General features: G+C 44.8%; 1 protein-coding gene across 1 annotated transcript in view; it reads left to right on the top strand.

Annotated features, from left to right (window-relative positions):
- Nucleotides 1-21,981, top strand: part of LOC118257069 (voltage-dependent N-type calcium channel subunit alpha-1B-like) — a 282,260-nt gene that overhangs the window by 184,306 nt on the left and 75,973 nt on the right. The window contains exons 18-19 of the mRNA XM_050714494.1: nt 4,976-5,043; nt 9,895-10,001. Of these exons, the coding sequence (XP_050570451.1) occupies nt 4,976-5,043; nt 9,895-10,001 (175 nt within the window). The remainder of the gene's footprint in view (nt 1-4,975; nt 5,044-9,894; nt 10,002-21,981) is intronic.

Raw genomic sequence — 21,981 nt, 5'->3', positions numbered from 1 at the left:
TGTAGATCTCTACAACAGGGGGTCAAGATAAGATGGCATGGGACATCAGAGCCTCTGGATTGGGAGACAGGGCTCCAGCCCTTTGCTTTGCGTGGAATCTCCCCGTTGGCATGAGGAGCCGTGACAGGGAGCAGCAGAGCAGAGTGTGTGCGAGCCATGCCTGTCCCACAGGGGTGTCTGTGGGATTTTCCCCATTAACGTGCGCTGTCGGAACAGCAGCAGCCGGGACACGTGGGCTGGCCCGGCAGCTCCGCTCAGACACCAGCCTCAGCGTGCTCCTTCCAGAAACACGAGGTGTCTGAAAACTGGGTCAGTGGAGAGCTGGGAGGGAGGGGGAGCTCTCAGTCCTCGGGGCTTGGCATTTGGAAATGAGATTAAGCCATAATCAGGCTTGACAGCAAGGCTCAGAGAGAGAGAAAGACTTCTAACCTTAGAGCAGCAAAGATGCAGCGTTTTTGAAGAACAGGATATAAATTCCCTTCTTGCCCCTTTAGTTAAAAGAGGGGCTTCTTCCCTGTGTTTCCATGAAAGGAGAGAGAGCAGGGGAAGTTCACGTGGCTGGAATAAGGACCTGCCTCGCATCTCGCGACTGCCATGAATTTGGTCTTTGCCTCTGCTTGCCGTGGCACAGCTCTGGGCTGAAAACTTGCCCACGTTTCCCCCTAGATATCCTGCTGGCAGAGCTCCGGTGTGTTGCTTTCCCTTATGCTGCCTGCTGCCGGCATTGCCATCCCTGGGACATCTCCGGTGCCTTTCCCGTCCCCTTTGTCCATGGCCGCACGTTGGTGGCACACCTCAAGCACTGCCAGAGCACTCCTCGCTGCACTGTTTGTGCATTTATCGAGGAAGCGATGCTTACAGGTCAAGTGTGAGACTTTAATCCCCTCCGAACCCCGCAGGTGGAGATGAGTTTGCTGCAGCCACTGGGTTGTTGTGAACACAAAGAACAGAGATGGGCAAACTGATCCTAGAAGGCTTCTTTCACCACCTTCTAGTGATCAGAGTCTTAAACACGAAGCCTATCTATTAATTTCTGTGGAGATTTGCAACCCTGTAGGAGACCTGGAGATCTGGCCAAGATTTTGTCTGTTGAAGGTTTCCGTGGTTTGGATGATCTCTCTGTATCACACGGGCCCTGTTTGCCTTTAAGCATCATGAGCAGGACAACAGAGGACAAGGGGTTAAATCTTTTCCTTGTGTTTACTGCAGGAGCTGCCGCAAGAAGCCCACTAATGCTCATGCTGATGTTTCAAGCAGGGTTTCGGTAAGGTCAGTGCTACCCTGCTTTTCAGTAGTTATGGTTTTGATGCTGAGAGCAAGCAGCAGGCAGTCATTTATCTCGGAGGGAAAGCTGAACTGTGTGACTTACCAGGGACTTAAGTTATTCGTAACTGTCAAAACATAACCAGGAAGGTCTGAAAATAAAGTTCAGTTTGCCAGAAAATAACAGTCCCGCATTTCTGCGGGAAGTAAAATAGTCATTAATGTCAGCGATGCTGCAGCGCAGGGCAAGGCACGGGGGGAGCCGCAGGTTCCCCTTCCCACGGAGAGCCCCCGAGCCTGGCAGGCACCTGGACACCCTGTGCAGAGCAGCCTGCACCGGCTGGGCTGCTGATTAGATTAATTATTGATTAGCTTAATGTAAAATTCTTTTTTGCTCTAACTTGGGACTTGAATGTTACCGTCAGTCTCCCTTTCACAAAGCTCTCCCCTCTTTGCCTTGCAGAACTCTCCACCAAAAGTGATAAGAATTTGCTATTTTTTTATGCACTGGGTCTTTTTTATTTGCCCAGCATGGATTTGCCTCCAGTCCTTCCCATGCAGAATTCAGACTGTGACTGAATTTCTTATGTGGGCCTTTTGGTTTTTATTTTCTGGCTGATGTTGAAATCAGTCTAAGACCCATCTAAGGCACTCCGGTTCTTCTGCTGGGAGTGGTTTTATTTTCAGTTTTTGAACATTGGCATGTCGTGAGTTTATTTTTAAGAGTTTAGGAGGATTGGATCAAATCTCTGTTAGAGAATCAGCTTTAGTGATCTGGGGTCAGCTTGCAAAACCTGTTCTTTTTAAACACAAAGGACTCCTTTCCTCTCCCAGAGCTGCTTGGGGCACTATAATTGTTCCAGGTCATGAAGGAGCATGGGAGGGTGCTGGTTACCCTTGCTTTTGCTGCAGCTCAGTTGCTTTTTTGAATCGGTTAATATTTTCAAGGCACATTGCAAGGAAATGATCCAGAAACTGTTTTTAAAAGTCAGAATTCTCTCACGTTGCATTTCCAGTTGCAGAGAGCCCATGTGGAGCCAGACCTCTCTGTCTTAAATGGTTTAATGAAAGTAGTATGATTAAGAGTGACAGCAGGATTTGGCTCATTTTCTAGGAAATTACACCATGCCTGTATTCATTGTTATCCGGTAAATTAGTAAATTGATGCATCTGTTGAGGGGGAAAAGGAGGAAAAAAAAAATCCAAAAATCTACAGAAAAGCCTGAAATGAAAAGCAGCAAATGCTTGGAGCTAGCCACCCTTCCCAGCCCTGGCCTCTGGCTGCCTTTTGCACTTTCCTCCAGCATGGAAGAGCCGTTCTCAGCACCAGCATCGGCTCAGCTGGCCAGGGTGGTCCGTGGGTCTGGCTGTGGTGTACAGCCTGGCCCAGAAGATGGATTTCAGCTGGTGTCTGGGAGTCCCCAAGCTCTACAAAAAGGGCTGAGGGACCTTCTTTGGGGGCAGAAACACTCAATTCCACCAGAATGCATCTGCTAGGAGATGAATCAAAACAGCCCGAACTGTTGTGTTTGTTTGTTTTTAAAAAGTAATTATATTTCCAGTAGTTGATTACGTTACACAAGACAATTTCAGCACATGTGTGTAGGAAGCAGAGGTAGCAAGACAATTTTATTACTGTTATATTTGTTCCCCCCGAGCAAGAGTTGGATGCTTCACTTCCAAGGTGAAGGGACGCAGGGACATTTCAGTATCATCTTTCCCTTCTTCTGCTTCTTTATTCACTGGGCTCAGCAGGATCAAGGTGGTCCCGCCCCATACTCCTTGCTGTCCTGCTTGAACAGAGGAAGCGGCAATAGATGGGCACCACATTTCAAACCTCTTGACGCCCCCAGGGAATCATCTTCACACAATAAAAACCTCTATCCTCTGTTATTTGACATGGAGAGAACCCGGCCTTTGCCTGGAGAAACCTCTGGATTCTGTGTCCCGTCCCCTGCAGGATGCAGACGCATCCTAGAAGATTAAATACAGCTCCTGCTTCCACTGTCGCAGGCAGAGGATCTGTTTTCTGATGGGTATTTAGGCTCTGGAGACACTCATCCCAATGGGAATAAGAGGCCTGAATGTCTGGTTCTGAAGTCTTGGCTGAATTAAGTTTGGAGAACGCTCTTGAGGAGGAAAGCAAAGCCTTGAGCTGGTTGTTTGGGCCAGCTTTGGTTCCCAGCTGCCCTGGGAGATGTCTCCTGAAGCCCTGCCAGCGTGGGGTGATGTCTCCCCAGCCAGCAGGGTCTGCAGGTAGCAGGGCTGCCGGGGCACGAGGGCTGCTGGGCGCACTCCCTCTGGGCACAGACACCCAGCACCACCAGCTCACAGCTGGATCAGCCTTGCACCACTCCTGGCTCCTCTGTTTGAAGAGAAACCTCAGGTGCTTCCTCCAGGCAGTCTTGCTGAGAAATGGAAAGCAGCCGGGGGGTGCTGAGGTGAAGGTTTCCCGAAATCTATGTGGGTCTGCCGGCACCCTGGGAGCTCATCTTGCTCCCTCCAGCACTCAGCCCTTGCATTTGGCTCCTGCCCCACCTGCAGCGTGGCTTTCTGCATCGTTTCCAACTCACAGACGAAAGCAGGACCACGTCCAGTTATTTTATGTTGGGTCAGTTATCTGCCTACAGCTCCTGCAGTTGGAGTCCCAGACTCACATTTGGCTCAGGTAAGGACAACACAATGCAACAGCATCACATTGCTATTCAGGCCTTTGTGAATCTCCAGAGGGTAAATACACGAGATCAACTTCATTGCCATGTACACTCGTGTTCAGAGCAGCAGTTATAGCTTTGCACAGCCGGGGTGAGTGACTGTCCTGTCACCAGGCAATGTACGAGAGCAAAATGCATTTGCTTCTTGGGCATTAGTTTTGGCTTGGTTTTGCTTTGCTTGCTCTCCTTTCACATGCAGAGGTGTCTGATTTATGATTACTTTGTGGCTGTTTTGCAGACACCTAACTGGAACAACAACAATAAAATATATGAAGGGCCAAGTAATAGCTGAAATCATTAAGAGGAAGAGTGAGAACAATGAGTTAATAACCATGGGGAAATGTGATGTCTTTGTGGAGCACTGCATTATATCTGAGAAAGCCTGGCTGGTGTGGGCACTGGCAGTGGTTTAGGTGGGCTGTGTGCAGTGGCTGGACTAAGGGCCCGTGTGCCAGCAGAGCTCGTTAGCTCAGGCTGGGTGTCCTGCTGACGGGCTCGGCTGTAGCTGTACACTGCGGGACACCGCAGCTTTCAGGACAGAGGATGTTTGTGGTGCTCTAATTGTCATATTGACTCCGGTGTGATAAGTCATGAGCGTTTCCCCCCCACTGGCATGTAGCACAGCACTGACCTCAGCCTAACTTTTTTGTAATACCCAGTGCCTTTGTGTTGTCTTTAAAATGAGCCATTTCCAGGAGCTGCCAGTCATCCTGCTAAGCAAAAGGGAGAAATGAAGGTGAAATCCTGTGGGTGTGAGTGTATCCCCACCAGGACACGTGTGCTGGTGAAGACAGGCAGGTGTCCAACACCTGCTGTGCTCCTCAGCTGGTCCCAGCAGAAGTGGGTGAGTTGGGAATGACAACGACAAAGCAGCAGTGTGAGGGGTTTATCCATAATATACCATGGCTGGAATGGGGAAAGAAGGGTAGTGGTAGCAGAAGAGGAACCATTTGCTGTATTTGCTATGTGAAGAATTTTCCTTAGCTGCTCCCCAACAGATACGCTCCTGAACGTCTTCTTGGCTATCGCCGTGGACAATCTGGCAAATGCCCAAGAGCTGACCAAGGTAAGTTTGAGGCTTCTGGTTCTTCAAACTTAGACCATAGCTGCTGGATCCACAGCACACATTACAGACACTTTGAGACAGGGATTTCCTTCCATGCTGTACCTCTGTGTACTAGTTTATGCTGCTGAGACTCCTGGTAAGGACCTGGAGGTCTACTCTCATTTGGTTTTGTTTAGTTATGGAGGCTTGTTTCTGTGAACTGCTTCGTGTTCTTTGGCTTCTTTCCACCCAAGGGTGGGCAGCAGGCGTTGCTCATGTTGCTGCCGCGTGGAAGTGCACAGGCTTTTGTAGCTTTTGCTGTTTTCAAGAGCAGAGGCGGAACAAGTAATGGGTGTTGGCTGACTTATCTGAAGTTCAGGCCTGGGGAGTTACAGGTGTTGTACTGCTGCTTTTGCTGTCTCATGTTAGTGTTTCTTACCTCGTTGAATTTGGGAATGAATCAAAGAATTAACGTTCTCCAAACAACTCTGTGGAAAACAACTTGAAGAGGCTACAGTGACTTTTAAGTCAAGATGTTAAAACCTTCCTGCTTCTCACCAGGTGCAAGAGCAATCTGAGGCAGCAGCCCAGGCACAGGCAGGAAGCCAGGTCCTGGCAAGAGCTGGAAATGATACTGCTGTAGCTTCTCTGTGTGCTTGGATTTATATTGAAGCATTCCCTACAGACAAAAAAAAAATAATGTATAGCCTCTGTATTGTGCAGGAAGGAGTCCAAATACTGCCATTTGTGTTCATATTATTGCACACTTTTGATTTCTCATTTTAGCACGCTCAGTCATGTTTATGAGGCAGCATTAGATTTTCTTTGCACATTTTTTGCTTGCTCTCACCAAGTGGATGTGGATACGCACACCCCATTGCTGTGCTGCTCCCATGGCCATAAGTCAAAGACTTGCTGGCTCCAAAAGCACTGCATCCACCTTAGCAGTTATATTTTACGAACTTCAGCTTGTGTGCTCCCTATCAGGTAAGAGGATCACTGTGTTTATGCAGCAGCTGGCAGGGATGCTTCCTCTTTTTAGAACCGTAGAAAGGTTCAGTAGTGCATGGGTACGGGATGCAGCACTGCAGTCCAGGGACACCCAGAGATTTCAAGGCATTCCCTATCCCACTCCAGCTGCTGAGGATGGAAGCAGCCAACTCTTCGCAGCTAAAATCCGTGTCTCTTGTGGCTGAGCTTGTCTTTACCAGCTCTCCTTTCTGCCACGTTACTGGCTTCAGCTCCTAGCTTTAGCCGGAGCCTTGTTTCCTGAGAGCTGATGCAGGCCATGCAAGAAGCATGGATAACGAATGTTCCTATGTCTGTGAGACCCTGTTCTGCCTCCCTGCTCTGCTATAATGCAGCTCAGGGCTGAGCCCAGAGGTGTGCATCTTCCCAGCCCCTTTAGGAGACTTACTGGCATCCCTGGCATGTGCTGAGAGAGGATCAGGCCCTGCACAGTTCTTGGGTAATGAAACTAATCCTATTCCTTTCTTAATCTTTTTAGTGCTCCCTTCTGAATATTTCAGCAGCTGACTGGAACAGCTAGTAACCTAACTTTGTTGATGTTTACAAAATATAATTAAATATTAATGAATTCAGCAACATTGCAAAATCATAACGCTTCTTGAGAAACTTTTTTTTGCTTTAATTTTATTTATGATCCCCAAAATTTTGTGGGGATTTCAAAAGAAGAAAAAGATAAAAAAAAAATAATTCAATTGTATAGCATACCTGGAGAATGAGGGATTTATGGCTAAGTAAATATGATCATGCAAAACCAAAAATGGCCTGGAGGTATAATTAAGTTACTCGAGAGTCAGTTGATCTTAGGAGACTTTCTTGACATTTACACTGTAAAACTAATCAAGATCTTTGCTGCATGTAGTGTGGGAAAGCCATAAGTGGTTTGCAACTGCCTCTATTTTGGAAGGATAGAAAGCTTCCCAGCTAATCTTCAGGACTGAAACATTTCGACCAACAGTTCCAGTTCTGGATGTGTATTTGGACTTCATTTATCGTGGCATTTGAACATTTACTTGGTAGCCTTAGCTAGGCCCTGTGACCTGTACCAGGGAGCATTGGAGCTGTGGCTATATTTAACCAGCTTGATCGTCTGATGGCTGTTACAAAACTCACCAGTACTTTGGAATGACTCATTTAAGGGGAAAAAATAATAACCACCTTCTTTGCTTTGACTATATAAAGAATCTTCTCCAGCCTCTGCCCCTCCATCCCCAGGTCTTCTCTTCCTCTTTCCATGCTGGCTCTGACTTTCCCTTGCTTGAGCTCTCCCAGTGTTGTTTCTAGACATTTCTCAAACCTATCATGAATCTTTTGGGTTGCCCTCTCTTTATTTCCATCTACTGGCAGATCTTTCTTCCTGTTTGCTTATTCAGAGTAGAATCTGAAATTGCCCCCAGATTTGCTTCCAGTATCTCCTCTTTGGTGACACGGCATGCTGTTCTTCATCCTGGCTGAACTGGCGTGGAAAGCTGCCGTGGGTGGGTGAGCAGGGCAGCCCTCGGCTTTCCTAAACGTCTTCCAGCTCCAAGCGTGTTCTCTGATCTCTGCACCCTGCCAGCGATCTCCGAGAAAGCCATATAAAAGCATGCAGTAGGAGGGATGTGTGAATTTTGTATAAAATTAGTCCAGAATTCCTCAGAAATCAGAGGAATAGCAGCCATGGGTACTCCTCCTCCATCCCAATGGAGAGGTCTTTAATTGGGGGAGTTTAATGAAGAACAGTGTTAACTATGCACATAATTACGGTTAGCTCTGAAGACAAGCTTTGCCATGTGATAAACTGTGGTTTCAGTGAAGATCTAGAGCTCTAGAAAACGGAAAGGAAATGTAAGAGGGAGTTGTCCTTATAGGCAGCGCCTTCATCCATGACAGTGATGATGGAGCTCCCAGAGGTGGCACTGAAGTCACCGTCGCAGCTCAGAGCTTGCCTCAGTCGTGCACCATCGCCCCTGCCAGCTTCAAGCAGAGTAGGATGAGCCTCTGCCCCCGTGAGACATCGCAGGGCACGTACCAGGCAGAGAATTAATTAGTATTTGTAGAGGGATCGCAAATCTCTGGGTGGAAGGAGCTGCAGAAATATTATTAAGCAGTCATCTGCTAAAGAGTGTGCTTGTTCTGAGTTAGGGATGGCTGCGTTTATGACAATGAATGTTTCCATTGCATTTCGGATGCACTGGGGAGAACGGAGTAGAAGCTAGAACTTTAAAAAAGATGCTCAAATCTGCACCCGGTGCTTGAGGTGCACAGAAAGAAAAATTAAAAGTCCTGGAGAGCCCTCAAGAGAAGGAACGGCTTGAAGATACCTGCTGAGTTAAAAGAAAACCCCCAAAGATGCCTCATTGGGAATTTATTTCTTGAAAGATGTATGTCCTCAGATACCCTAGATTTACAGGTAGCATCCCAACCGCTGATAAATTTACTGGAAGTTGGCTGTTGAGAAATATTGACTGCTGACTTTGTATAATGGTTCAGCAAGGCTTTTTTGTGGCCTCATTCTTTATTCACTACGTTAAGTTTTTTTTTTTTTTTGTAATAGATTTGCTAATATTTGGAAAGGGGAAAATTTTAAAAATATGAAATCTTAACAGTAACAGATTTTTTGATAAATTTCCTATAATTTATCTTTCCTCCTAAAAGAGAAAAAGAAAACAATTTCAAAATCAGTTCAGTTTAAGCAAATAACACCAAAGTCAGAGCAAGGAATCATGCATATGGCATTCAGGATGGGTAAATCTCTGTGCCTTCCTTTTTCAAAGTTAGATGTCTTACTGTCCGCATTCATTATTTTAAACGTAACTGTTTCACAGTGTTACCTCTGAGGAGCAGATGCAGACCCAGGCTGTTTGACAGAGGAGCCTGTGCCTGCTCTTGTCTTGGCATGTGGTTCAGCACCCTGAACGATGGTGCTGACATTGCTGTCAGTGTTGGTATTTCTCCTGCCCCGATTTTACTATCTAATTTGACTGGCTAGAAAAATTCAAAGGAAGTTTAACCCATACGACTATTGGAATTGAACGGGATCCTGTTTTGTCTTTTGTCCTCATCCAATTGCTAAAGAACCTACAGTTACAGTCTGATTTTAAGTGTTATTTCTCTAGTAATTACACCACGTAGGAGAAAGTAAATCACAGTTCGACTCTGAGGGAACTCGCAATACCAATTAAAATCCAAATATGAGATCTGAGGGGTATGCAGAAAGCATGAACGTGACCAGCTTTCTGATCTGCACTTGACTCTACCAGCTACACTTCAACGTCTTCTCCTTTCTGTTTTCACCCTGTACGTTCACAGTGATTCAACTCAAATCAGTGGAAATACTTGGGATAAAACCAGTGTGAGCAAGGCCAGTCAAATCCTTTGGTGTTTATAGGGATTGTTGTTTCAGACAAGTCGTGTTGGCAAGAAGTCATGACGGCTTTAGGAGTCTGTCTCATGCACTTCAGTAGGACGTAGGCTTTTGAGTGTTTTTACATGTGCAAGTCTGAGATAAAGGGGGGGCTGCCTTTACCCCAGAAATGTCACACCTCTGCTCAGGTGTCTCCCTGCTGTGCCAGAACGCTGGGGGATAAGAAGAGACCCAAAAGAGGTAAGACAGCTTCGTGAGGGAGATGTATTCCCAGCAAAAATGCACCAAGCACTTGAGCAGACCTTGTGTTTCTCATCTCTTTGCTGACAGCAAAACCATACCCAGAGGTCCTTGCAAGAAGTTATGAAATTCTGCCTTAATGAATATCTGCTGTCCTCACAGCGCAGCAGTCACAGTCACACAACACCCATACCTCGGGGAGCTGTGGTTATTGTCATTATGTGATGCATGCTCTGATTTGTCTCGATTTTCTGCACCAGGACGAGGAGGAGATGGAGGAAGCCACCAACCAAAAGCTCGCTCTGCAGAAGGCCAAGGAAGTAGCAGAAGTCAGCCCCATGTCGGCAGCTAACATTTCCATAGCCGCGTAAGCGTTATTTTATTATTTGGGACCTTTATCATGTGGTTTCTGTTCTTCAGTGTCGTTATATGTCTATTCAACTGGAGCCATCCCATCGTACTCTGTGAGCCTTTTTATGCCATCTCTGTTACTGACAGGGCTGTAGGTTGACTGAATACTTCAGCGCTGATCACTTAACCATGGATCGAAGTACTTCTTTTAGTTTGTTTTTTCCTTTGTAATGTTTCATCTTTTGCCTTGCTGTAAATAACCATATTTTAGCAGGTTGGTTCTTTTTTTAAGCTGTCCCTAGGATAGATTTCACCAGGTGAAGTGTTAACATTTCACTTTGGATTTGTAATTCTGAGAGGTATGTGTGCATATTTTATATTAAATACTGTTTGATGATCTCTATTTGGAGGATTCAAGAGCAAATGCCTCCTCCTAAATATCAGAAAGAGAAAAAAAAAAAAGCTTGAATGTTCTCTCTTTGTTGTCTGAAAGACTGCAGGAATGAATAAAGTCACATACATGAACAGTCACTGGTTCATAGCTAGAAATATAAATTGCATTTTCAAATGCAGGCTTTTCTGTAATACATGGATGTAGACGTATGCACATATTCTGTGATAGTGTTTTGGAAGAATCCTTAGAAAATATTTCTTTGGGGCCCACCTTTTCACATATACTCATCTAAACTGAGGTGAAACTTTTATTTGTAGGTGGAAATACTTGTCCAGATGTCACTGAGGACAGCAGAATACTGCCTGCATGGGATGATGACCCTATGTCTGAGATGTGCCTGCCTTGGGTAGATTTACTTTTTTTTTGTTAGGGCTTCATTTAACTCTTCGGGAATCAGCATCAGGACAAGCAACATCAAAAATTTGGACCTGCATTTTGCTGAGAGTTGCTGGTATTTTCCAATGCCTTTTTGCAGGGGAGACCTCCTAGGTCTAGGCAAGCTGAAGCACAGAAAAATGAATTTCCTGTGCAGTTTTATTCCAAAGGATCTGGAATGAAGAAAGATCCCCAGGAGACCTTTTTAGGGGGAGTTTAATCCACTTCAGCCCAGACAATAGGCCAAATGGAGCCAGCTCATTATATACGAAGGGAAAGAATATTGTTAATTTGACTATTTTATTCTTCTTACCATTTTATTTTGCAATTACTGCTATAATCATCTCCTATTTATGCCATGTCTATTTGTTAGTTTTAAATATAATCCTTTTCTTACAATGATGTCCAGTCTTGACAGGAAGTCATATGAGGATATTTGCTCTTGTTTTGTTTGTTTTTTTTTTTTTTTTGAATTTCCTGGAACTGTTATTTTATAGCACAAGATGATAACACATTTTCTTCTATTTCTTCTCTTTTTAATCAAAAGTACGGTGCACGTGAGAATTTCTTACAAACCAGACGAAGAGCTTTAACAGAGCTAAGAGTTCACACCACATTGTTAGTTACATAAAATAACCTTTATTCTGTGATTTTTCACCAGACTTTCACCTGGTTTTCAATATCACAGGGCCACTTTTAGAAGTGCATCCAGTTGCTTCCACATCTACTAACCAGGGCAACATCAGGCATGCTGCATGGGAGGCCATCGGTGTACCACTGTCACCTGGCTTCCAGTCCCCTCTGCTGTAGTGCCAGCAAGGTGCTTACACAGCCACTCACAAGGCATGCGGGACTTTAGTTTTTTTGGGGAAAAAAAAGGTATTTTATAAAAGCACAAGGTCAATAGGGTGATGACCAAATGAGTAGTGACCTACAGGAGAAGGCAAGGGAGAAGTGAGGTATTTTGCAAGAGATTAATAGATGGATGGATGGATTGTTGGCCGATGATCCAAAAGATGTTTAATGAGTGCATGCCAAAGTCATGTTTAGTATAGAAATTAACCCCGTAGTGAGAGCTCCAAAAGGGGCTTAGCAGCTACAGCTTTTGGGTTTACAGCACTGATCCCTGAGGTACCATTATCCAGCACAGTAGGGCTGATGATAGAGACCCGTGATTGACATCCAGATGTACCCTGTTAATTCATTTCTTATGGTCTTAAGCTACAGAGTGGTGCAGAAGGTGGAGCAGATGCCATGTTCATGGCAAAACCTGTCGGATCAAGCTCTGATGTGATTCGGGCATGGACGTGCTGATGGGATCCCACCAGGGCTTAGGTGTGAGGTACAGCAAGTGGCTCAGCACTGTTGAGAATGAAAAGGTCCTGGAAACAGGATTCTTGGCTTATGGAAATATCACTGCCAAAGGCAAATGCCTGTAGAGCCTGGACTCCCCTAAGTGACTGGTGAGCAGGGGCAGGGAAAAACTGGGACTGAGCTACCAAGGTCCTGCTGCAATCCCGTTTGTGGGTCTACCTCATCAGTTTGTTCTAACGAAGAGTGGGTTTGGATTTCTGATTCAGTTTTATTTTCAAAATGTAGGAAGAGGATTTTCTACAGCAACAGGCATCTATAGCATGGGTCAGTGTTCTGAGAACATCAGCATATTCTCTGCCTCATCAATTAAACCAGGTCTCTCAGATGCTGAAGCAGAGGGCACTGTGACTTGCATTTCCTCAGGCATGATATTCACGTTCCTGGCGTGCTTGTCTACCTCCCACAGAGGTGACAAGCTCAGGCTGGTGAAAAGTCCTAGTGGTCATTCTGCTGTTTCACCGGTGAGGTGCTGTGCTTGCTGTTTTGTTTCTTTCCTTTGTCAGTCCCATATCAAGGACTGTGAGAGTACATCTTCCTCTACGCCTCCTTCCAGGCTATTGCATGCTCTGTAGCCTTGTATCTACTTCTCCACCCCTGGCACTTTTCTGTGCAAATACAGCGTGCACTCCCCGTTTGCATTCTCATGACCCTGCAGTTTATCTGCACTGATTCATCTGCTCTCCTCTGCCATTTGAGCCTCTCAACAGCTCAGCTCTGGGAAATGTTCAATTTATTGCATCGGTTACAAAATATAATTTCATAGGCTTATGAACCTGGTTGCTGATTCGGTCTGTCAGCCTGCTTGGAGGGTCTGAGGTGGTACCTTCACATCTACGTGCGTTTGATGGTTGATAGATGGTGAAGTGCTGCTGCGTCATGGGGATCTGCTTAATAATCATTATTTTGCATTATTACAGTAGCATCCAGGTATCTATCTTGCAGCTGACTTGAGGTGCTTTATTACAATATTCTACCTGCACTTGGTTTATTGCTCCTACTTCTTTGCTCTCCCAGGATTTTAATGACTTGCCCCCAGCTCCAGCAAAAGGAATTGCAGGAATGGATTTTTCTGTCCTTTTTTTTCTTCACCTGGTGAACTCTATCCTGAGTGGGCTTTTTTGTTTTGTGGATTTTCAGGATGAAAAACTAGGATGGTACATTGTTTTTGTCGTTGTTGCAATGTTTGGTTTAAAACAGAATATTTGTTTAACATAAGTTACTGCGTTTTAATTTTAGCCCATTGTTTCATTCTTATTTTTGTGATTTTTTTGTTTTCTGTTTAGCATTTTCCTTGCTTTGTTGTTTCTGGAGGTGAGTTTCTGGGTTTGTCCAGTTTGCCCAGCATTGTCTTTAAGACCCTCTGTTTTGTACAACATCGAAACCGCTCAGCCTCTCGAACTGAGCCGCTGTACTGACCGACGGGTCTTTAGAGCAAGCCATTGGTGCAGCTTCCTCGGCGGTGAGAACAGAGCAGGGGGGAAAATAGGGCAAGTACTGAGGTGCTGAATGTGCAAAGCACCTCAAGGTCCCCACTGGATGGGTGCCAGTGGAAGGGAGAGCTGCTGGGCTTATTTTCATGGCCAGCACAAAGACCCCAGTGCAAATAGTTTTACGTTCTGTAGATGAACTTGCGTCTTTGCCAACCCAAAGCCTGAACTCCCCACATTCGGATACCTCCTCTGCCTTTTCTATTCCGGCCAGAGCTGCACCAATGTCCTGTACAAAAGGGGCTGCGCTACGCACACATGGCACGGGTGCTCCGCGCGGGCCAGCAGACCAGTCGGAGAGTCAATGAGCCCCAAAGCACACGTCCTCCCCATGGCTGCTCCAGGGATTCTGAACTGGTGGCTAAAACAGCCTCTGCATTTGTTTATTCCTGTGTATTTTCCAGTGGCCTGCCTTCACCTTTTCTTGGGAAGAGTCTTAAAAAAGCAATCACAACAGCACGCAAATGCTAAATTTGTAGGAACCTGCTAAGTAGTCACGTCCAAGTCATGCTGAGTGAAACTTCTAGCATTTATTTACTTAGGTTTGTTTTTAATTCTACATGGCAATGTGTTATAGTGGTGGCCAGACACAAGGAAACAATTTAAGCATTAGGTATAAGGGGTGAGCTCTGGATGGGAAAAGAGTTTCTCAGATGTGATGAATGAAACTTTGGAGGAAGTAGCAGAGGCACTTCGTGAAACTTGGGCACCAGAGCTAAACACTGCCGATGGGATTGACCACTACCATTTTTCAAAGCTTGACATGCTTCTCAGCACAGTGTTCCAACCCTGAAAGACCTCTTCCTCTCTCCAGGCCGTGACTGGTTTCTGCTGGTCCCTCACATGGTTGTTCCAAGCAGTTGGCATCTTAATTGTGTGCCTACAGGTAGATACTGCCTGGTAACACGAGCGAGTTGACTACTCCTTAGAAAACTGCTGAGAGCAAATAGAGGTGGCACGTCATTTCAGTGACTTCTCCGAGGTGTCTGTCCCTTTTGTACAGGTCTGGGGATGAAGCGGGGGGGGTTGCTTTGTTTCTTTAGGACATTTTCCATCTCAGAGACTCCATGTTTTCCTTTTGTCTTGGGAATACTGTGGTCTCTTTCAAAATCCCTGTTGGGCTGCCGGTACCCAACAGAACCCAGCAAGAAGTATGCCTGAACACCCAGCCCATGAAACGTCCCGTGCTCGATGGTGCGTAGACTAGCAGAGGTGTTCTTTTTCTCTTGCTGGCTTGTGACTTCTTCCCTTTCTTCTCCCCCCTGATGTGTGTTGATGTGTGAGGTGCTGTGGTTCTTCCTGTTGGCTTACCTTTTTGCCCTTGCTGTTGGTGTAACGGTGACTCAAACAGCTACACAGAAAGACGCTCTCTTGTTCTGTGTCCCTCTCGCATGGTAAGTAGCACGGAGCAAAGCTCAAGTACTTCTGTCATTTTGATTCAGAAAAGGAGGCTCTCTTGGCTTCCCAGCTTTCCTCTCCGCAATTCCAGGGAAAATGTAGTCGGTGACAGTTTCAGAAAAGACAGATCCAGGAACGAGAGCAAAGAAGTGAACCTGGAGTGCTGCAGGACTTGCATAACGTTGCCTGGCCAAGTTACAAGGATGTTTGGCAGGATCACACCATGGCCTCCATCCTGCACTGCACCAAATGAGGCAGGCATAAATGCAAAAATTCATTCAAGCCTTCTGCCAAGGGATATTGAGAGCTGTTTTAAGCAATTAAAAACAACATTTCCACAGGTACTGCATGACGTTGGTGCTGACTCCCAGGTAAATTAAGGCAGCCCGGTACATTCTCCTCCATCACAAGTTTTCCACCTGTTTTGCCCAAGAAATCCCTTACCTATGCTTCAGGCATCTGTGCAGGCAGGGGCTTGCTCTCTGCAGGGTTCAGTTGCCATCCTGGGACTTCATCATCCAGCCAAGAAGTAAAGGGGTCCCCAGCTTGAGCAACCTGGGAGCAATTTCCCTGGCAAACCAGCAGAGCATGCAACCCCCCTTTGATTCCTGCTCCCCTTTTCTTTGGCGAGGTACAAATGTAGAAATAGTAAATCTGGGGCAGAATGCTTTACCTGGCTGCACAGCAGATGATTTGCTCCAAGTGAAACTTTTATAAACACTTTTCATAATGGTACTTACATTTGTTGCAGTTTTCTTGCCCTTTGGGTGGTTGTGTTATATACTTCACGTGGGCCAACATTTCTGTTCAGGAGATTCTGGTAATTTTAAGGAAATGTATATTTAAAATTCTACTCATATGATATCCAAAGAACATTAGATTTTAATTGGACCTTCTGGCTTGATAGCACTGATTGTTAACAGATTGAAGCTCTCAGGGAAGCAGGAAAAACTGCTGCAACTGAAAAGGCAAATTCAGGAGGTGAAGGGATTTTGTTTTCTGTCATCTGCGAGGGTTCTTCAGGTGATGTAGATTTATAAAAAATATTGTTTATAACTGCGAAACGTTAGTGCCTCAAGCCAAGATCTATCAAGACATTTAGAATCCTGATTCTGTGTAGATTCCCTGCCAGAGGAAGAATAAACATTTTTTTCTGTGTAATTCAGCTATTTCCATATTCAGAACCCCCCATGTGTAATGGCATTTATACAAACACACACTGAATGGAGGAGAATCTACAAAATTACACGTGAATTGAAACAAGTTCCTTTAAATAAAGTGTAATCCGTTGCCTAATCTGCAGCAGACGTAGGGTTTTTAGACACGGTGAGCCATATTCGGATGGTTTGAGCTCAGACACATCCCTGTGCCTGGCAGAGGAGAGAGGTAGGTGCCCCTGGAGAGCCCACCTGGCACAAGGACCGAGCTGAAGCAGCCTGGCACCAGCTGCTGGGGCTCAGCTGGAATTTGGTTCTCGATGCATGGCCCGGGGTCCTCCCTCCAGCCCCTGTTCTTCGCTGCTCCCAGGCTTCCTCCTCTCATCTCGTGGTGCCGGAGGGGGGAATTAGCAGTCTTGCATCCCGCTCCCACTTGGAAGTAATGATTTGCAGCACAGCTGTAAAAGCAATCACCATCTGTTTCTACAAAGACCTCTACCCCGAGGTCCTAAAGATGACTTCTGCGGAGGACTTTGATTTTGTGAGTATAGCATATGGAGGCATAAAGTCCTAATATCATCATGTGGCTTTTGGTTCACCTTTTAATTTTTTTCCCTTTTGGTTCCATTTTGATTCTTTGGTTGTTTCCCTGTCGACTAGAAGGTGGTGTGTCTGTGGCTTCCACACTTTCTGAAGCTTGCCTGGTCTCATACCAAGATGCACGCTGCAGTCTGCATTCGATAGGACACAGCCTGTATGAGTCTCCTCCCGATGTCTCTTATAGTTTCTCTTCTCTTTTTTTTTTTCTCACTTTTTGTTTTCTTTGTTTGTTTTGTTTTTGCATGTGCAGTTTTGTAAAGCAAACTCGAGGTACTGTATCTCGCAGCTCGTCAGTCTCCAGCGTAAATTCACCGTGAGTTGCTCTCTGTTACGATATTCAGTAAATGGATTTATCATATATATCTCTATATTTATAAACCTCCCTATTTCCCCCTCTCCCGATGCCTTCACTCCCCCCTTGTTTTTTCCAAAAATCATTCCCATCATTGTGGAAAGCCTCCAGACCAACATACAGTGGAAGGACTGGAAGGTGTGCGACATTGCCATATAATGCTTGTGATTTGATCGTGAGCAACTCTGTAGTGTTTTGTACATTGACTGTGATTTTTCCTTCCTCCTCCCTTTGTTTTCCTCCCATCCCCCTAATTATTTGCCTTTGTTCCTTCCTTAATTATCTTCCCTGTTCTCCCCTCTGCCCTCATTTGATGGTTCGTCTTGTTCTCACTTGTATTTTTGTTCTCTGTGTTTATTATGCACTGGGCTGATGGCTTTGATGTTCCACCAGTGTTTGTGCTCAGGGTTCAATAGGAGAATGGGTGCCCACCATGAGTGTGCTCTTTAAATGAAAGCTGGAGTGTAAACTTCTGGAATTAGGGCCCGAGCGAGACCAAATTGGAAAACTCTGCATAAATATCCTTGGGAAACTTAGAGCATGAGTTACGCCTGTGCTCTCTCACCTTCCTGAGCTGATGCTTAACACTACAGATATGGCAAAAATGAGGCACTCGGCAAGCTCCTATGACCCGTGGTTGAGCAAACACAGTGGTAGATCTTCCATTCACTTCACGCACCTCCTAACAACCAAATCTTGCTGGCTTTGCTGTGAATCACGGGTGCGCTTTGACACCGATGCAGGTTTGTAGAAAATAACCATCGTTCCCCGCCGACTAATACAATAAAACTTGTCACCAGCTTGTCATCCACCCATCTTAGCGTCATTGCTTTGAGTTATACTGTTACCATCTGACGTTGTCTTTCTTCTTTAATGCTTTTGGAGAGACAAGTAAGTGCAACTCGAACGCTTGTGGGTTTGTCCTTATGTGCACCATGGCAGGATTCAGCGTACCAAAGGCACGGTGAAGCAAAGGAGGTTTTCCACCAGCTTCCTAACACCTTCCTTGTTCCCTGCTGCCCTGGGTGTTTCGGTGGTCCACTGATGGATCTCAGGCACACTTGGGTTGCTACAGTGTGTGGATTTAGTTTCTCTGACCAAGACTGAACTTTTGCATCTGACACAAGCAGGTGCCTGTGCTAAGGGCTCTGATGGGATAAATGCACCCATCTGAGATCTCACAGGACTGGGACAGTGGAAAACCGGGGAGGAAACTACACCAGGAAAGCTTTTGGCTCATTTCTTCCAATGCATTGTCTGGCTGCTGGGACTCTGGGCAGGCACAAAGGTGCGGGGAGTAGCCAGCTGCCTTTTGGGGGTGTCATCCCGCCTTGCACTTGTCAGGGAGGAGGGGAAGGGGGGCAAGGGAGAACGTGGTTAAAGGTGGTGATGCTGGAGAGGTGCTGCCCAGGGCCTCACCTCCCGGCACTCGAGTGCACGCCAGCAGAAGTTGCACCAAACCCATCTGAGGCCACATTCGCACAGTTAATAAAATCAGAGAGAACAAAGGGTTTGGCTCCTTTTCCAAACTTCTGGAGCTACCATTAAAAAAGATTAAATCAAACTGCAGGAACTAAAATCCACTTAGCAGGAGGTTTTGCCTGTGTTCAGCTGTGTTTGCCATCGAGGTCTGTTGCTAACTCCCCACCAGCAATAGAGACAGTGCAGAATAGAAAGAGGCATCTCTGGCTCTTATGACTCACATCCATTCTCTGAAGAGAATGAATTTTTACTGAAAAAAATGTATATCTGTGCTTGTGTTCGGGTGGTTTTTCAATATGTGCTGTTTACAGATGCTTTCATTTTACCTGCACTTTTCTGTGCTAACCAAACTGACAAAACCACCGCAGCTTAAACCACATTTCTCTACACGTGAAACCGCTTTACCTCTCTTCAGTCATGTGGAGAGGCCCTGGTGTAGAGGCAAATATAATTTGCATTGTATTTAACATTTCTATGCACTGTCTGGGCAGTAATTTATAATTTCCTATGCAAAACAAGATCGTTTTGACAGATGAGTGTGCATTTTCTTCTCTGTGGGTATCCCCAGACGTTTCCCTCATGTTTTTGCAGCAAACACCCTAGCTTTGATTAAATGACTGGGCCCCATAAGAGTGTGCCATGTGTAGAAGTACCAGCCATCACAGAGCATCAAGAGCCCCCTGAAGGGTAAAGGCATCTGAAGGTCTCGTACACTCAGTATAAATGTCATGGTTAGAAGTGTATTTTTTATTTTAAATTCAAATAAATAAATTGGAACCACTCCTCTCAGGTACCTGCAGGTACTGTGGTCTCCCTGTCCCTAGTGATAGCCAGTATCAGTCCAAGATGCCTTTATACCACTCTTTTCTGCCCACTGTGAGTGCTATTGCTGTAATTATACTGAACAGTGGTCTAATTTTGTGCAGATGAAAGCTGAACAGTAGTCTAGTCATTTAAAAAAAGGCTTTTAAAAGGTGCAAAACATTCCTGTTCCTTTTCTCCTCTACATAGCTCAAATGGCATAGAAGTCCTGGTGTATTTAACATCAGTGAGATCCAGGATCTGCAAATCCAGACTTTTGAAAGAACCAAGCTTATTCAAAACCCTTTTGAGATAGAGGTTTGGGGGGTTGGTTTCTTGTTTGTTTGTTTGTTTTTTTCCCTATTCTTTCTTTGATAATTTAGAAATTTCCTTAGGAAAATAGGTAAGAGCCTAAAGGAAAAATGCCTGTGCTAGTTTCTTAACAAAAAGTAATAATACATAAGGTGAGTCACTTTCTGATTCTAATTCCAGGATATATATATAAATTTATACATAGATATTATATTTATATATATCTTTATATATAAAACATCATGTTAGAGTGATAGGAAGCAGCATGCAGGTGGGTGATCTACGGTTGAGTGAAATCCTTCTGTCCTTAGGAAAAAGTTAAGCTGAAAGCAGCAAAACTTTTGCTACGTTAACACCGGGAAGCTTGGATGAACTCTGCATCACTGCAGAGCTGTATAAAAACAGGCGACACAGCAGCTGTCAAATACTAAGCGGCAGCAGATAATTTCTACTGCTCGGAGGAAATCATGGCCATGGACACCCCATGGGAGTGGTAATGAAACAGCAGAGCTTTCCAAACTTTTGTTCAGACGCATTTTGGAAGCTTTCTGCCGCTATGCTGGCCGAAGGTTTGATGCTGAAGGGCTTGATGCTGCAACAGTGCCAGGCTTGGTCCTCCTCAAGCATCCCGGATTATTCCTCCTGCTGGGACCAATTACCTGTGGTCAGCAGGGGCATCAGCAGCTTGTTTGTGGCTTAGCAAGTTTTTCTCAGTGGTCTGAGCTGACTTAATGCTGCTTAGCTGACTCCTCACTTAGTGAGTTTTCAGGAAATCCTCTCTCAGACGTTCACATGTGGTGGTAGATCCTGCAGGGCTGGCCGACTGGTGGAGGGAAGCCTTTCTCTGGCCCAGACTTGACCTGCTACCAAAGGAGCTCCTCCAGAGGATGGCGTGAGGCCAGCCTGCAGTCACAGTTCTTGGATTTGTCTAAAAGAGCAGGTAAAGGAAGTAGAAATTCTGTCTGAGGGTGATAATATTTAAATATATATATATATATATAAATGTTGAATTTAGTGAACTTTCTTGATCTAGGAAGTTGATGTCTATGAGAGTTTGAAAGGCATTTCAAGTTTCACCAGCAAGTTTCTGAATATGAGGGTGTGATATGCAGCCAGTATTAGATTAAACCTAGGTCATATTCAAAATTTAGTTTTTCTAGCCAAAGAACTTAAGGAGAAACATTATGAAAGAAGATAGTTTCTTTCTGAGAAACTGAAATATCAGAAAATCTAATATATAAAAAGAAAAATCAAATTCAAGAGTAATACAGGGAGAGACTGGACAGTGTTTTCCATGCTCATCCTTGGCAATAGTGTTTCTGCGATGCACGCTGCCACATCAGCTCGGTGGGAGAGCACAGTGCGTTTCCCAAGAGAGCCCGGGCAGGAAATGTGGCTCATAAAGAAGTAAAGATACTAAAGCATCCAAGCAGCAACTCCCAGGGTCATGGGCAAAGCAAATTGAAACGCTAGCAGCGTCTTCATCTGAAAGAAAATTGTTTTATCAAACCAGAGAGAAAACCTTCTCCTTTGCATGTGCCTACCTCAGATTGATATGCTTCATTTGTATTTTCCTAGTGGAAAATTGAAACATGGAGAAAATCCTCCAAATTTATGGATAGAAAATACAATTTTTAGTCAAAAGGGTTTTTGTCCCATTTTCTTTTGAAACTGTATTTTAACAAAAAAAAATCCCTTTCATCTGTAATCAGAATATATTCTTTCATACCCACGATCTAATACGTAGGTATTTTAAACGTAAAATTAGTATGTTCATAGTCAGTTTTCACTCATTATTTACTAAAGCAAAATTTTAAGGATTGGATTTATGTAGCTGATTAAACCAGTAGGTTTGGGAAGCAAAGTGCCATTAACTAAAGCTGTGTTTTTAAAAGGTTACGATAATAAAATCTTTAGTCATTAAGGAATACCCTAAGATTAGAGTATGTTTAAAATTATGCTTCTCTTTCTTTAGTGATCTACACAGTTACTGGCTGCATTTTTTATTTGTGCCAATATTAGTCACTGGTTCATTAATATGAATTCTATTTCATTCTACAAGAATGTTATGGTTTTCTTTCTAGCCCCAGGATTTGACTACTGGCTGCTTAATCCAAGCAGAAACAATGGAGCTTCTCAGAGAAGCATATTAGCAGAAGTATCTACTACAACATTACGAGCCTTAGGGGACCTGAAAACTGAGT

Source organism: Cygnus atratus, chromosome 19 (genome assembly GCF_013377495.2).
Source record: "Cygnus atratus isolate AKBS03 ecotype Queensland, Australia chromosome 19, CAtr_DNAZoo_HiC_assembly, whole genome shotgun sequence".
NCBI classification, from domain to species: Eukaryota; Metazoa; Chordata; class Aves; order Anseriformes; family Anatidae; genus Cygnus; species Cygnus atratus.
Note: the sequence above shows the minus strand (reverse complement) of the source record. Positions and strands in the feature narration are given on the sequence as shown.